General features: G+C 54.0%; 6 protein-coding genes across 6 annotated transcripts; 4 read left to right on the forward strand and 2 right to left on the reverse strand.

The window, feature by feature from the left end:
- Positions 1 to 311: 311 nt before the first annotated feature.
- JCM15063_000808 (uncharacterized protein) lies at positions 312 to 2,246 on the forward strand (the record flags this gene model as incomplete). The annotated part of the gene is made up of 3 exons (XM_076680702.1): positions 312 to 670; positions 749 to 897; positions 967 to 2,246. The coding sequence occupies 3 exons, from the start codon at positions 312 to 314 to the stop codon at positions 2,244 to 2,246; spliced, it is 1,788 nt and encodes a 595-aa protein (XP_076532194.1).
- A 274-nt stretch (positions 2,247 to 2,520) lies between these two features.
- Positions 2,521 to 3,438, forward strand: QCR7 (ubiquinol--cytochrome-c reductase subunit 7; the record flags this gene model as incomplete). Its single annotated transcript, XM_076680703.1, has 3 exons — positions 2,521 to 2,685; positions 3,001 to 3,120; positions 3,352 to 3,438. 3 exons carry the CDS (start codon positions 2,521 to 2,523, stop codon positions 3,436 to 3,438), a joined length of 372 nt encoding a protein of 123 aa, XP_076532195.1.
- Positions 3,439 to 3,752: 314 nt separating this feature from the next.
- JCM15063_000810 (DUF3429 domain-containing protein) lies at positions 3,753 to 5,334 on the forward strand (the record flags this gene model as incomplete). Its single annotated transcript, XM_076680704.1, has 7 exons — positions 3,753 to 4,040; positions 4,109 to 4,250; positions 4,332 to 4,450; positions 4,548 to 4,742; positions 4,810 to 4,964; positions 5,055 to 5,175; positions 5,233 to 5,334. 7 exons carry the CDS (start codon positions 3,753 to 3,755, stop codon positions 5,332 to 5,334), a joined length of 1,122 nt encoding a protein of 373 aa, XP_076532196.1.
- Positions 5,335 to 5,569: 235 nt separating this feature from the next.
- On the reverse strand, positions 5,570 to 6,389 carry JCM15063_000811 (uncharacterized protein; the record flags this gene model as incomplete). The annotated part of the gene is made up of 5 exons (XM_076680705.1): positions 5,570 to 5,660; positions 5,736 to 5,799; positions 5,928 to 6,182; positions 6,268 to 6,287; positions 6,364 to 6,389. The coding sequence occupies 5 exons, from the start codon at positions 6,387 to 6,389 to the stop codon at positions 5,570 to 5,572; spliced, it is 456 nt and encodes a 151-aa protein (XP_076532197.1).
- Positions 6,390 to 7,040: 651 nt separating this feature from the next.
- JCM15063_000812 (uncharacterized protein) lies at positions 7,041 to 10,014 on the reverse strand (the record flags this gene model as incomplete). The annotated part of the gene is made up of 13 exons (XM_076680706.1): positions 7,041 to 7,211; positions 7,287 to 7,493; positions 7,571 to 7,602; positions 7,681 to 7,804; positions 7,891 to 7,959; positions 8,031 to 8,426; positions 8,510 to 8,696; positions 8,757 to 8,842; positions 8,908 to 9,202; positions 9,275 to 9,349; positions 9,419 to 9,528; positions 9,597 to 9,811; positions 9,870 to 10,014. The coding sequence occupies 13 exons, from the start codon at positions 10,012 to 10,014 to the stop codon at positions 7,041 to 7,043; spliced, it is 2,112 nt and encodes a 703-aa protein (XP_076532198.1).
- A 96-nt stretch (positions 10,015 to 10,110) lies between these two features.
- Positions 10,111 to 14,012, forward strand: MSW1 (tryptophan--tRNA ligase MSW1; the record flags this gene model as incomplete). The annotated part of the gene is made up of 16 exons (XM_076680707.1): positions 10,111 to 10,188; positions 10,252 to 10,383; positions 10,458 to 10,646; positions 10,732 to 10,847; positions 10,908 to 11,086; positions 11,197 to 11,630; positions 11,681 to 11,714; positions 11,803 to 12,014; positions 12,127 to 12,202; positions 12,289 to 12,366; positions 12,447 to 12,555; positions 12,625 to 12,952; positions 13,022 to 13,128; positions 13,208 to 13,461; positions 13,529 to 13,822; positions 13,900 to 14,012. 16 exons carry the CDS (start codon positions 10,111 to 10,113, stop codon positions 14,010 to 14,012), a joined length of 2,733 nt encoding a protein of 910 aa, XP_076532199.1.
- Positions 14,013 to 14,995: the final 983 nt, after the last annotated feature.

The raw sequence follows: 14,995 nt of genomic DNA on the forward strand, positions 1-14,995 counted from the left end.
TGTCCCAATCGCACTTCCGACCATCCGTCGTTTGCGCTAGCGAGTGTCGGACGTCTTTTTGTACGTCGCGCAACCGTCGATCGCAGCCCTGAGAACTCTGCAAGTCGAGAATGGATTGGTCCGCCTCCGCTTCCGCCGGTAGAACTTCGACCGGTATGCAAATGCGAGGTCAGTTGCTGGCCGTCCGTGATCTGACCGTCGACCAAAGATCTGCGTTCGACGTGCTGTCGTTGCGGTCGAGTGGCTTCGAGTCGAGGCTCAATTCCGTTTCTTTGACCCGGGGTCCCTGACGCTGTTCTCGTCCCTCCTTTATGCATCATCCGCGAAACCCTTCAGAACGACGCACACGCGAAAGCTCCTATCACCCCATGGCATCCGATTCAGAAGATGGAGGCGTCTCGGATGGCGATCCTCCGTTCTATGCCGGAGGCGTGTCGCACTCGACGATCGCAAGCTCTGTCTCGGGTCCAGCAAGTAGTCACAGCTTGTACCCTGCACGCAGTACGACCAACGTCGACTCTCTTGCTGGGACAACCAGCGCACCGGTCCCGGGGCTCGTGAGTTTGCCCATCAAGAAACCTGGCGGCACGAAAAGGAACTTCGAAGAACTCGAAGACATTGTCTTTTCGAACCCAAAATCGTTCGCAAGTTTGGCTTTCGCAATCGCAGGGTACGTGGATTGTTCGGTTATTTTGTTCGGCGACGAGTACCGAATAAGACGACTCATATGGGAATCATGTACGCTCAGGTCCCGCGGAGTGACTCTTGTCGTTTCGGACGACCGCACTCACAAAGTCAGTTCCGCCTACATGCACATCACGTGCGCGTACCGCAAATCAGGTTGCCCATTCATCCTCAAGCTCACGAAAGCGAAAGAGGGAGGTTGGATCCTCAGAGGTGCGTTCCCACAAAGGTCGGGGTCTCTTGTTCATATCTGGACTTTGACACGCAAAAATCCCTTCTTAGGGCGTTCTGTTGATATCAAGCAGCGATCAGTCTACCGCTGTCGACATCCGGCCGGCGCCGTTCCGGAGATTATTCCCGCACCCACGATTGCCGGCCAGCCGTATTACGCCGCATCGCCGTCGTCGAGTCAGTCGCACTCACAACCACCATCGACGGTTCCTACTCCAGTCGCGCCTCGATCGAAACCAAACGCTGCCACCACGCGGATAGCGTCGGGAGTCCACGGCGATCGGGATGGATCCGAACAGTACGAGCCGGCTGCGAGCACTGCGGCGACGACGGGCGCAAAAGCATCACCGCGGTCTCGACCTGCTGCACCGGGAGCGCCTCCTGTCGGTGGCTACTTTGGGAACACAGCAGGAACCGCGAGTCCAGCGTCTCGCTTGACCCCAATGACCACTGGAGGAGCAGGCGGAGGATCTGCGAATGGGACTATTGTGCCAGGATCAGCAGAACGAGCGCTCGCACCCCCATTCGAGCCTTCCCCCTTTGAGCGCTCTTTGCAGCTTCAATCCAAGATCGTACCGGTGCTCAAGAGCGAAGAGCCTTCGACGACATCAAGAACGAATGGAGTCCCAGGTTGGAGAGTAGCGCGCGACCACAGTCTCTTCGAATCCGATGACGACGATGACGGCGACGAGAACGATCAGGCTGAACGGTCAGGGGCTCGGTCTCGAAGGCACCGAGACGATTCGCTGCTCTCGACTGTACCCATCATTGCAAGGTCCGATCCAAAGAGCTTGCACGATTGGACTCGACTCCTCCGAATCTTGAGCGATCCTGCAACATCTTCCCCTCATGTCGACACTTCGACGGCACATGCTTCGATCGACCCCATTCCGGATCTGGTCCCCCTTGCAAAGGTGCTCGCACACGCGTACATGTCGGTGACCCCAGGTCAATTTTACGCAGCGCACACGACCGCCGCGATGCGTCTCGAACTGCTCGAAGGGTTGCCGGTTGATCGAATCGGGGTGTGGAACAAGGTGTGGGCGAAGAAAGTGCTCATGACCCGAGAAGCTGGATTGCGTTGGCTCGAGATCGCACGGGTCTCGAACGACATGGACAGCGGTTCCGAAGAACCAGCACACAAGAAACGACGCAGACAGTTGACCGAGGAAGACCCTGGCTACGACGATCAAGAGGAGGACGGGATGCGCGACTATGCCACGAGATTGAGAGACAGGAGAAGGAGAAGGAGAAGGCTCAGGGGCGAGCGGTCGAGTTCAACGCCGGATTTTAGTTCAGGTCCTGATGAACCGGATCCGCGTAATCGCTGAATGGAATAGATAGCTTGCAAGTGCTTCATGCGTGTAGCTTGTACCTCGCAATAACTGGGTTTTACCGACCTTTTCGCCCACGCGCCATTCACAGCGAGATCGTCTCGAAAGTGCTTACCGACTGGCTCTCGCTTGGTGCGCGAGAGTCCGCGGGAGAGAGATATTCATCCGGCTCGTTGCGATTGGCAGGCAGGGCGCGCAATAGTTTGAGACACCTCGACCTCGCTTGCCGCATCTCCTCTCGCGCCCTCTTCCCCCGAGAATCCCGATCACCATGTCTGCTCTTGGACCTTCGCTCGCCTCGGCCGTCAAGAACTCGCGGGGACTGTACGGGTTCTTGAAGCCGTTGGCGGACAAGTACGCCCAACTCGCCGGATACAGGCAACACGGACTCAAGTACGACGACATCCTCATCGAGGAGAACGACGTCGTGCAAAAGGTGAGCCAAGTGCCTTTCAGATCTCGCCCGAGAAGGGCAGCATCAGCAAGCGGATAGTTGCGATCGGATGGCAAATCCACTTTGTCCACTGGCCCCATCCCGGCATCTCGAAGGCAATCCTGCCAGCCGCGGAAGAATCTGTACAGTGTCGAGGCTCCCTCGCATGCCTCTCAAGCTCTCGGCAGCGGTGCCGGAGAGTTCCGACCGGGGCCAGATCAGCCGCCGTCGCGCATCCATTCTCGCTCCCACGCGCTTGTCTACAAGAGGTCGCTGTTTTCATGACTGACACTACTGTCTGCAACCATTTCCTATCAGGCTCTCGGCCGTCTCCCCGAGCGTGAGGCGTACGACCGTGTCTACCGATTGAGGGTCGCTTCCCAGTGCGCCATCATGCACCAGGAGCTCCCCAAGGACCAACAGGTCAAGGCTTCCGAGGTCAGTGACCAACTCCGTTGCCGCAATGTTGAGGGATTGTCGAGAGACTGACCCTGATTTGCTTGTGTTTCCGCTTTCTCATCTTTCGCTCTCGCTCAACGCCTGCTGTCTCGACTTGAACCAATCCTCGCCGTCTCGACGTCCATTACATCTTGCACTATACGCCCCGTGCATCTCTTGATCTGAACGCGATTCGTATTGGCCGCACGCTGCATTGCTCCCCCCTCGCAGGACGTTCGCTACTTCAAGCCTTACGTCTCGGAGGTCGAGCAGGAGAACTCGGAGCGCGCCAAGTGGGACCACACCACCCGGGCTTAGAACCGTTATCCTCTGAACTACTCAAAATGTTTACGGAACGGCGTCTATCTGCGTGCTTCCTCCCCCTTTTTTCGCACTCTCCTTTCTTCTCCTCGCTTGTCTGTTTACTTCTTCGATTGCAACACACCAATATACTTTCTTCTTTCTCACTTGATGGGTTCTCCCAGAAATACACCTGGATTTTGATCAAACCCTTCGAAGCGCCGTATTGACGTAACGCGGAATAATTGCTCGGCATTCTCACTTTGCCTGATACTGCTCTCCTTTTCTCTCTCTCTCTCGCAAACCTGCTCTCTCGAATCAAAGCTTCAGTCATGCTCGCTCGTACTCTGCGCCCTTCGGCATTGTTGCGCTCCCAAATGAGCCGCCCATTCTCATCGACCAAGTCGACTTTGCTGCGGGCTACATTCCCTGCATTCGAAGCATCGAAAGTTGCGAACCAGCCTGCAAATGCAACTTTTACCGATATGGGCAAGTCGGCCAAGGAGGAAGTGCAGGGAGTCGGACAGGCGGTTGCGGAAGCGATTGCGGGCGCGAACGATGTCACGAGCCAAACCGCACCCAAGCAAGCCCTTGGAGCAGGAGGACTCGGGGAAGAGATTGTCAGTAACTCTAGCTCTTCTAGCAGTGACAGCACCTGTCCTGATTCGTCTCGATTGCAACGATCCAGTCGACGTTGAAAGATACGATCGTCGCGCAAGTTCCTCGACCCGCCATCACGTGGGGAGCTGCAGGGCTCTTGCCGTACGCCGGTACTGCTGCAGCTTCGATTCACTTTGCTCGTCAAGCCCACCTCGCTGACGAGGGACTGCGTGAGAAACGTTTCCCTTGATCTCCCCCTCCCCCGCACGCCGACGTCATCCTGATGATCTCGTCTCGATTGCACTTGCCAGCTGGCGCTCAATTCGATACCGAGACTGCGTTGGCACTCCTCGAACACACCAACTTGCTCCAGGTTCAATACGGCACGATCATCTTGTCCTTCCTGGGCGCGATCCACTGGGGATTCGAGGTAATTTCCTCACTTTGCTCTCCACCCTATCATTACAAGGACCGTTTTCGCTGACACTGATTGTGTGTGGCTCTCGTACTCGTGTGACGGCGCGTAGTGGGCAAAATATGGAGGTGAAAAGGGCAACCGGCGTTACATCCTCGGAATCGCACCTTTGCTCGCGGGATGGTCAACCTTGTTGCTCGCACCGAGTCAACTCGCGCTCGTAGGACAGTGGGCTGCGTTCTTTGGAGTGTGGTACGCCGATCAACAGACCACCTCGAAAGGCTGGGCACCGAGATGGTACTCGACTGTGAGCTCGAGTCTCTTGCTCTTTCTCTTCCCTTGAACCCTCCGATTTGACATCCTCTCGCTTGCAGTATCGATTCTGGCTCACTTCAGTTGTTGGAGGATCGATCCTAGTCACGCTCGCTGCGCAAGGGTACTACTCGGTCAACCCGACCCTGTCCAAAACTGAATCTCAACTTCAAAAGATCAAGGAGACCAAGCGACCTGGAGAAGGTGGAGTGCCCGAGTCAGTCCTTGTTCTTTTCTCCTCTTGACCTCCGCCTTACTTCGGAACGCTGACGAGCTGCGTACGGGTGGGTTTGAATACGCGGAATAGTGCCGAGGGCAAGGTTCACCTCGGAGACATGACGGCGCAGAAGCCCGAGGATGGAGGCGCGTACGTCCAGTTCATCAACGAGGAGAAGGAGCGCGAGAAGAAGCGAGAAGAAGAAGAAGAGGTAAGTCATCGGAACGTCAAACTTTTATCGCCACTTTGTTTGTAGCTGAATCTCGAGGTGTCGGTTGAACAGAAGAAGAAGGAAGAAGCGGCGGAGAAGAAGAAGCAAGCCAAGAAGGACGAGACAATCAAAGCAATCAAAGAAGCCGAGGACAAGTAGTGCGCGCGAATCCTGATTAGACACTTTCAAACTGTGCTTGGATCTCCTCGCACGACTGCCGGCTCCAACCGGTGATCTATCGTACATAGGTTGTTCTCTCCATTTCGCTCGCACGAGACAACCTCGGTATGTGCGCTTCTCTGTAGTCATAGTTCTCTCGTTTCACTAGACGAGACAACCTAGCTTCGTAACACGCTCTGTACCGCTTTTATCGCACGACCCAGTGTCACGTCGATCAAGCCGAACCCTCATATACCCACTTTTCGCTCGCGAGAGTGTGCTGGAGGACGCCCTCGGGGAACCAGAGAGCAATCTCCTTTTGAGCGCTGTAATCGCACGAAATTATCGGAGGTGAGCATGCCCGCATTCGAGAGGAGAGGGCAAACAGTTTCGAGACTTACGACTCGACGGCGTCGGATCCGTGGCAGACGTTGCGTCCGACATCGATGGCGTAGTCACCACGGACTGGAGGGGGAAAAAAGGAAAAGCAAAAAGGGTCAGCCACGGGTGTTTGTGCATGAAATCTCGAGCACTCGTGGATGAGGGAGCACCCGTGTAAGATGAACGAGGACAAGGGGGAAGAAACGACATACTGGTTCCCGGGGCCGAAGCGAGGGGGTTGGTCGCGCCGAGGATGACACGGCCGGTCTTGACGGCGTCCTTGCCCTCCCAGACCATGGCGACGACGGGTCCCGAAGCCATGTACGAGATGAGGCCCTTGAAGAAGCCCTTGCTCGAGAGGTCAGCGTAGTGCTTCTCGAGGTGCTCGGTGGTGGGCTTGGTCATCTTGAGGGCGGCGAGCTTGTATCCGCGCTTCTCGAAGCGGGAGATGATTTCACCAACGAGTCCTGTTCCGACACACATACCACGTACCCCCAAGTCAGTCGAGTCTGTGCAATAAATTGGAGGAGCCGATCCGGGGCAACAACGGACCACGCTGGACACCGTCGGGCCTGACGCACAAGGCAGCAAAGATTCGTCAGTTCCCCCGACCTGCATTCACATAACGGGATTCGAAAGAGGACTCACTTGATCATGATGTAGGTTTGCTCCATTGTGAGATTCTGTCAGAGCGGCACAAGTCGGCAATCGTCAGCGAGCCATTCCGGAAACTCGTGCTCCATGTGATATCTGCAGTTGTATGAATCGGCAGGGCTTGGATCCAGGGTGCGAGAGCTCCACGTCGAACGGTTCCGCGTCGATCAAATTTCCGTTTCCTGGTCGCGGCTCGTCACGCCCGTTCCCGATTCGTGGGTCTCCAAGCGAGTCGCGCGGCGCAAAGACGCAACGCTTGTGCACGGTGTGGGGCGAGAGCTCACAGTGGTGAAAGTGCTGGACGAGTAGCAAGATGAGGAGCAACCGAGACTCTGCTGCTGTCTTCGTTCTCGACACGCCAACACGCTTCCTATTCTCTCAATTCGCTCATGACTGCCATGCCGCTACTACCTGTTCCGAAGCATGTCTCGTGCCTGGCCAACAGCCGTGCCCATGAACGAGATCGAATCCTTTTACTTTTTTTATTTTTTTCTGTCCGGGTTTGGGCTCGCGGAAATCTTGCAGGCTCGCGCAAAATTTGGCCTTGTCGTGTATGCATACTGTGTCTGTGCAGAATTTCGTCCTGACCGAGAAAACAACGAGAGAAACGGCATTCACGATCGGAAACACTACAACAACAACCTATCGAAGGGTTTTTTTCTATCTTGTCATCACTGCTTGAAACTGTAATAGTGTCCAGCTTCTTGTACCAACCAATCGAGTTCGATACATGTAATCTCGCGCATGAACCGTTTCGTCGTTTCGACCACTTCGTGAAACACGACGTATTTCGTTTTCGGACTCCTCGTAAACATGATGGAACTCGGATGCACATGCAATACCTGTTGTCCCACGAATCGAATGTATGAGCGAAATCGAAACAGAGAACGAAACGAAGCGGAACAGTCGAGACTGACCGCGTTCTCTTTGATCGAGAGAAACGTCCCATCTCCATTCGGGTTCCACCTCGCCGCGTTCCGGAAATAGCCCGAACAGAGGCACCTGAGGACCTTCTCGAAATCTTGTCCACACGAGATCAATGGGATCGAGAACCTCTTGAGGTACTTTGAGAGTTGAGTTCGAATCGAGAGCGCTCTCGACAGCGCTCGAAAGTTCAATCGGTGCTAGAAGAGAACAACAGACGACATCAGTAGGTGTTCATCTCGGCAGACTTTCGAGTGCCCTGCGAGAGTTGACTGACCGTGTGACACCACTTTGACGATTTGCGCCCGTCTGGAATAACACACAAGCACTCCTTACTCCGTTAGTATCCAAACAGAGACATCAAAACGAGTGTATTGCGAAACTCACGTTTGACAAAAGCGTTGTAAGCGTTCAGGAGTGTCAGATGGTCACCTTCCTCGACCGTGAATTTTCTCCGTTCCAACTCTCCCCTGATGCCTCCCTCGTTTCCATCTTCGAGCACAAACACATTCTGCAGAAGAAATCGTGTTCGGTTAGCTAGGCGAAATATCATGTGTAATCACGGGAGGTGGACGACGTGAGGAGAGTCAGACTCGCTTGGACAGAAGTCATTGCTGCGATCGTCAAGATTTCGTCCGAGCAGCCGTACCTGTGAGAGTCGAGCAGCTACATGGGTGAAGGTATAGCAGATTAGCTTCCTCCCAATGCGAGAAAAAGCAAAGAGAGAGAAAGCATACGATTTTACTCATCATGGGATCGATCGGGACCTCGCTCATCATCTTGCCCAGCCCATCCGTCAGTTGACCCGTTTCAGGATCCAGCGCTCCCAAACAGCACAGGAATTCGAGCCCTCGTTCGAGCATGACACTGGAAGGTGCGGTCAACCAATCGAACCTCAATACGTTGTCGATCCCGAGACTTTTCAGTTGCAACAAGAGCAACGAGATGTCGGAACGGGTAATCTCGGGCGGAGTGGTCGGGAGTAACCGAGCGAGGGCCGAGTGAGGGAACAGTCGGAAACATTTTCCGGGAGAGGTTCGACCAGCTCGACCGGTTCGTTGTGCTAGAGACGCGTCAGAACAGGCTGTCGTTACGAGCGCGTCCATACCCGTAGCAGGATTGAACGATTTGAGCTGTCGAGTCGAGCGGGTAGAAACGCATGTCCATCAGCGACTGCGGAAAGGCGCTCGTGCAACAAAATATAGTCGAAACTAACCTTGACGAGACCCGAGTCGATCACGTACTTGATCCCCTCGATCGTGATACTCGCTTCGGCGACGTTAGTCGAGACGACGCATTTCCGGACCCCTCGCGGTGCCGGCTCAAACGCTTTCATCTGCAGCTCAGTCGACAGTCCCGAATGTAAAGCCATTGCTGCAAGTGGCGGTGACCCTTGAGGTAATCTGAGGTCGACGAGGTACGGGTCAGGAACAGTCCAGCGACGGAAGCAGTGTGGAGCGTACTGATGGAGATAATCCGAAATGAGCTGCAAACATCGGTCAATCTCTTCTCGCCCAGTCATAAACACGAGGATGTCTCCTTGCGGATGCTGGTGCTCCGGCGAGTCAGCTTCTGCGTAATAAAAAAGAACTGAGGATAAATTAAGCAATTCACCTTCAGATGCACGTCGAAAACGGTCTCGACCGCTTTGAGCACAATGTCGTTTGTGGGTTCGTTGAGGTAACAAATCTCGACCGGAAACGCTTTCCCTTCCAACCTCATCATCGTGGCGTCTTGAACGGGTTTTGGTTCCAGTTTTTCCTTCTTGTCGAATCTCGACCGTCTCTTGCGCGCGTTGTCTTCGGATGACGGAAGCGAGTGAGAGTTGTTGAAGTAGTCGACAAAGCTTTGCGCCTCGATCGTTGCGGAAGAGATGATGATCCTCAATTCAGGTCGGACTTTGCGAATTCTGGAGATAAGAAGTTCAGGAGTCAGCGAGGAGAGTCATACTCCGGCGGAGGAGCAAGAGCAGGGCGCGTACTTTTTTAGCACGCCGAGGAGCAAATCCGTGTAGGATGATCGTTCGTGGGCTTCGTCGACCATGATGACAGAATATCTGCACATATAACAAAGACATCAGCACGAGTCCTTTCGAAGTCAAGCAGAGCACGAAATTGTCACTCGCCTGGAGAGGAGCGGATCAAGCAGGATTTCGCGAAACAGCATGCCATCGGTCTGATACAAGATTTTTGTGTTTTCAGACTGCAACGATTCGAACCTGACATTGTAGCCAACCTATCAGATGGCGCTTGGTCAGCTTTACGTTGCTAGCCATGGAGAGAACAGCGAAACGAGCGCCAGACCTCGTCACCGAGGACAGCACCGAGTTCTTCGGCAACCCGTTGCGCAACACTGATAGCTGCAACCCTCCTCGGCTGCGTGATGCCAATCATTTTGCCGTGCTTGGCCCAGCCTGCTTCGTAGAGGAACTGGGGCAGCTGGGTCGACTTGCCCGTGCCCGTCGGAGACTGCAGTACGATCACGGCATGTTGTTCCAATGCGTAGAGGATGTTGTCGCCTGTTACTTCGACTGTCAACCTAGATGTCCCAACTACCGCTAGAGCGAGAGTACGAACGCTGTTTCGAGATCGGCAACCGGTTGCGGCGCTCCGACACGGCCAGATGGGACGTGACCCTGCCAGTGATGGCGCCACCTGCAGCTGCATCGTCACGGTCGATCGACGAACCCGGTGCGACCGTGCCCGGTTTCCAGAAGCTCATCTGCCGAGACGATGTTGAGCGAAAGATGCGAACGACTCGCACTGCTCTCACTCGCTCGCTTTTCTGTCTGCTCGTACGGGTGGTCAACCAGCAGACATGGCTTCACTCGGTAGTGCCCTCGCAAAGCGGTCTCGCGTCGTCTTCTCTGGGATTCAGCCGACAGGAGTTCCTCATGTCTGCTCCTTTCTCACCTCTCATTCACCTGCGGTCTCTGACTGACTCGTTCGCGACGACCAGATTGGGAACCACTTGGGAGCCTTGTCGAAATGGCAATCCCTCGTACAGGAACAACTGAACAAACCTCACGACGAGCCTCGAGATCGCTTGTTCTTCTCAGTCGTCGGCCTCCACGCCCTCACTGTGCCTCAAGTCAGTGATCCTCCTACTCCTATTCTTCGGTCATGTACGACAAAATATTGATGATTGTCTGGACCGATTTCAAGGACCCGAAAAAGCTGTTGCAAGAACGCACCGACATGTTTGCCGTCTTGCTCGCGCTCGGGTTGGGAGAGCAACCGGGAGTCGACGTGACTCTGTTCCACCAAGATATGGTTCCACAACACTCTGAACTCAGTTGGTACCTCAACTGCATCACTCCCGTCGGGAGACTCTTGAGGATGACATCGTGGAAAGTCAGTCTCTTTCCTCTTCTTCTCTTCCCCCGTTCAAGTAAAGTATCGCTGAACGTTCACTCCTGCGTCCTTGCGTGCGCAACAGAGCAAACTCGCGACACTGAGGAACGCCAACAGCGAAGACGAAGTCGACGACAGTTTGTTGCAGCTCGGTCTCTTGGCGTATCCCGTCTTGCAGACTGCCGACATCTTGCTCTACAAGTAGGAATTGCAGACCTCTCGCTATCACCCAGACTCGTACTGACGTCTTAATCGCGCTAGGACAACGCATGTACCAGTCGGAAACGACCAGACTCAGCATTTGGAGCTGTGTCGAGATTTGGCCGAATCGTTCAATCGACTCTACCCCGATACGTCCGTTCAGACAGACGTACATCGAAAGAAGAAACAACGCAAAAAGAACCAGAAAGGGGTGTTTGAATTGCCTCAGGTCATGCTCAGTAAGGGTTTATCTCCCCCGAAAAATCTAAAAGCAACAATCCTACCATTCGCTGGTGACAACCCCGAGACTGATGTTCAACACTCTCTCGCGCGCGATTGTCGGCAACAGCCGACTATCCTAGGATCCAATCGCTACGAAACCCATTGTCGAAAATGTCGAAATCGTCTCCGCATCCCAACTCGGTCATGTTCCTGACCGATTCCCCCTCGACCATCCGTTCCAAGCTCAAGAGCGCCGTGACCGACTCGATTGAAGGAGTCAGTTGGGACCCGGTCGAACGTCCCGGCATCTCAAACCTGTTGCAGATCCATTCGGGCTACTCGCACGAACCGATCGACGAGATTGTCAAAAGGTTCCCAGGAGGAACAGCTGGGAAAGGGATTCGAGAATTCAAGGAAGAGTTGACCGAGGTCGTCAGTGAAGGGTTGAGCGGGTTCCGGTCCGAGTACGAACGGATTCGACTCGAACACGGATGGGTACACGAGATGGAACGCAGAGGGGCAGAACGAGCTCGAATCGTCGCCGAAGAGACGATGCAACAGGTCCGGAGATGTGTCGGGACCGCTCCTCTGACTTAGAACATGATTGTAAGCGGCATGCCGTTCGAATCGATTTCCCCAGACTATGTACATTTTCAATTTCAAAAGTTAAAACCCCACGCGGAAATTTGGTGCTGCTTTCGGTCTCCTGATCTTTTGCTATCCTCTCTCCAAGCCGGACGACCACCTGCACGCATGTCTGCATCCGAATGGACTCCGTCGAGCTGGAGGCAGAAACCGATCGGACAAGCGGTCGAGTACCCAACTCCGACTCGTCGCCATGACGCCGAATCGGATCCGGATCCAGTCGTGTACCGCAAGAAGCTCGAACTGAATCAAGTCGTTGACAAGCTTGAACGATTGCCTCCGATCGTCAGTGCGGTTGAAGTGAGTGACCTCTGGCTCTGTCCCCCGTCATTCGGTTCTGTCCGCGCTAACTCCGCCCTCTCTGAATCCTCTCCTTTCTCCGTCTTCCTGGCATTTTTTATGTTCTGTTTAGATCGAGAAACTGAAACAGGAGCTTGCCAAAGTCGCCAAGGGCGAGGCGTTCTTGTTGCAAGGGGGCGACTGTGCAGGTTCGTGCTTTTCCTCTGCCGAAACCCTACTCCCTCCTTTGCTCGAAATTCTAGTGCTCATTCGTGATTCTGTTTTCATTTTACAGAACTGTTCGACTATGCGACTTCGGAGAAAATCGAACATCGCTTGTCTTTGCTTCTGTCCATGTCGCTCATTCTAATCTGTGAGAATTTATGCTCTGGGTCCGCTCGTACGAACTAGGAGGATAAGATCTGACGATATCAACATCTTAATCTTGAGTAGGGGGTCTCAAAGTACCGGTGGTCAGGCTAGCGAGGATGGGAGGTCAGTACGCAAAACCTCGCTCGAAACAGACCGAGATCGTCGAGGGCAAAGAGATCAACTCGTTCCGGTACGCAAATATGGCCTTTCTCTCGCCCAAGAGCAAGAGCGTCGTTCTGATAGGATTCTCCTTCTGCAGAGGCGACAATGTCAATGGAATTTCTCCCGACGATCGATTGCCAGACCCAGAACGACTCCTTCAGTCGTACTTTCACTCGGCATCGACAGTCAATCACGTACGGTCGCTATTGGCTTCTGGTTTCGCATCGCTGCCGCACAACTCGGGCGAGAACGTGCCGTGGTCGTTACCGCTCGAACATGTGCGCGATCCCGAATTGTTGAAGAGCTACGAAGCGATCGTCGGACAGTTGAGTCAGGCATTGGAATTTATGAGCGTCGTCGGAGGCAGATCAAACAACAAGGCCATGGGCGCATTGGAATCAGCAGAGATCTTCATGAGTCACGAGGTAAGAAGAATAGCACTCTTCCGCAGGATGGCATCAACTGATGTTTCTATGTCTTGCTGGGACACACAGGGCTTGATGCTCGAGTATGAGAGCGCTCTCACCCGCAAATGCGTCGTGCCAGCGTTCGCAAGGACGAGTCCTGACTCTCCTCAAACCGGGTACTACTGCACCTCGGCGTACGTCTCGGGTCTTCCTGCTCAAATTGATTTCGACTGTGGCATCGAGCAAACGGGGCACTTACTCGTTGCATTGCAGGCACTTCTTGTGGATCGGAGACCGCACCCGTGCCCTCACCGGAGCTCATGTCGAATTCTTCAGAGGATTGAGGAACCCGATCGGAATCAAAGTTGGACCTTCAATGAAGGCGGAGGAATTGATCGAGCTGTTGGAGATTGTCAACCCGACCAGAGAGGAAGGCAGGATCACTCTGATTGCGAGGTACGGGGCGAGTCTCGTCGAGGACTTGCTACCTGGGCATATCCAGGCGGTACAGCAATCAGGTCATCCTGGTAAAGATATAGTTTCCCCTTATTGGCTAAGGGCTCCAACTGACCGATTGGTTTCCGTTGTCTACAGTTGTCTGGATTTCGGATCCTATGCACGGCAACACTCAAACATCGTCGTTGCCACCATTCCACAAAACTCGACACATGTCTTCCCTCGTGTCCGAGCTCTTGTCGTCGCTCAAGATCCACCAGCAATTGGGCTCGAGATTGGGAGGAGTTCACCTCGAGTTGACAGGCGACATCACCGAGGACGGCTTGAGTGTCACCGAGTGCTTGGGAGGTAGCATGAGGCTCGAAGAAGAGAGTCTCGGGTTGAGGTTCGAGAGTCACTGTGACCCAAGGTTGAACTTTGAGCAATCTCTAGGTCAGTTTACTGGTTTCACTCCCCTTCCTGATTTCCCCTTCTCATCCACACATTGACTCGCTTTTTCGGCTACATAGATATTGCGTTCATGCTCTCGCAGGCGGGAGGCAAGTCGAGGGGCAGGTCGAACCAGGAAGACAACAAAATTCTCGAAGAGTTGGCTAGTCGTTCAAACAGCGTTCAGAGATAGTTCCTCGTTCTGGAACTGTCCTCTCTTTCGCTTCAACCACCTCTCTGCACAACTAGATTGTTATCATTCCCGACCAGCGCAATAATCGCAATGTATAGACTAGATTCCCCTCCAAATGACTCACATCGCTTACAGCGTTCTCTCACTCGCGTGCTGCGTCCTACGACAGACACATCCGCTCTTGTCATCACTACATCCAGCAAGAAGGGCTCGAGATGGCTAAAATCTTCATCCTGCTCAGCAGAGCGTCCTGTTTTTGCGCAGAAGTCAGCAGAACATGTCGATGATCTACCAAGCTTGGTCCGCTCGGACATGCTTCGAGTAGCTCGTATGACGTCAGTATGACATCTGGGGAGGGAGCAGGATCGATGACGAGCGAGAACCGTAGACGGGACGAGCGCAAACCTTGTTTTGACTGGCGCGCGAGTGGCGAACCCACAAGGCGTCATCTCCTCGATTCACCTTCTGTCGCCTACTCTTCATTGCGCATATTACTTGACACCCATGTATCGCTTCCACTATGAGCTCAACAAGCTCAACAAGAGATTTGCTTTGCTGCTACAACGCAGTTTCCCCTCGCCCTTCAAGTTATCGCCGGGGCGCCCTTTCCGAGCACCGGCCGCGAGGTGAGACGGTCGATTAACTGCATCTGAACCCCGCTGCCCTATATCATTGTGAAGGATGCGATCTAGGCTGCACTGTGCGTACTCAAAAACAGGAGAAGAGCTCAGCAGCGATGCAAATTTGTTGTTGCCTCCCCTTGTTTTGTCTTGGTCATAACATCATGCGCAATCGATAACAGAGAAACGCTCGAACTTTGCAGCATCTGCCCATCTTCGCCCACCGCGTATAATCCAACGGGAAAGGTACGCGCGGTGGCCGAGGAACGGCATATGCGCAAAGTTTGAGCGTTGCTCTTACATCGATTACGCACGATGTTACAATCACGACAGTCACCCGGGGACAACAACACATTCGCACAG

This window comes from Sporobolomyces koalae (genome assembly GCF_050403365.1).
Source record: "Sporobolomyces koalae JCM15063 DNA, S_koalae_JCM15063T_v1_ctg43, whole genome shotgun sequence".
Lineage (NCBI taxonomy): Eukaryota > Fungi > Basidiomycota > Microbotryomycetes > Sporidiobolales > Sporidiobolaceae > Sporobolomyces > Sporobolomyces koalae.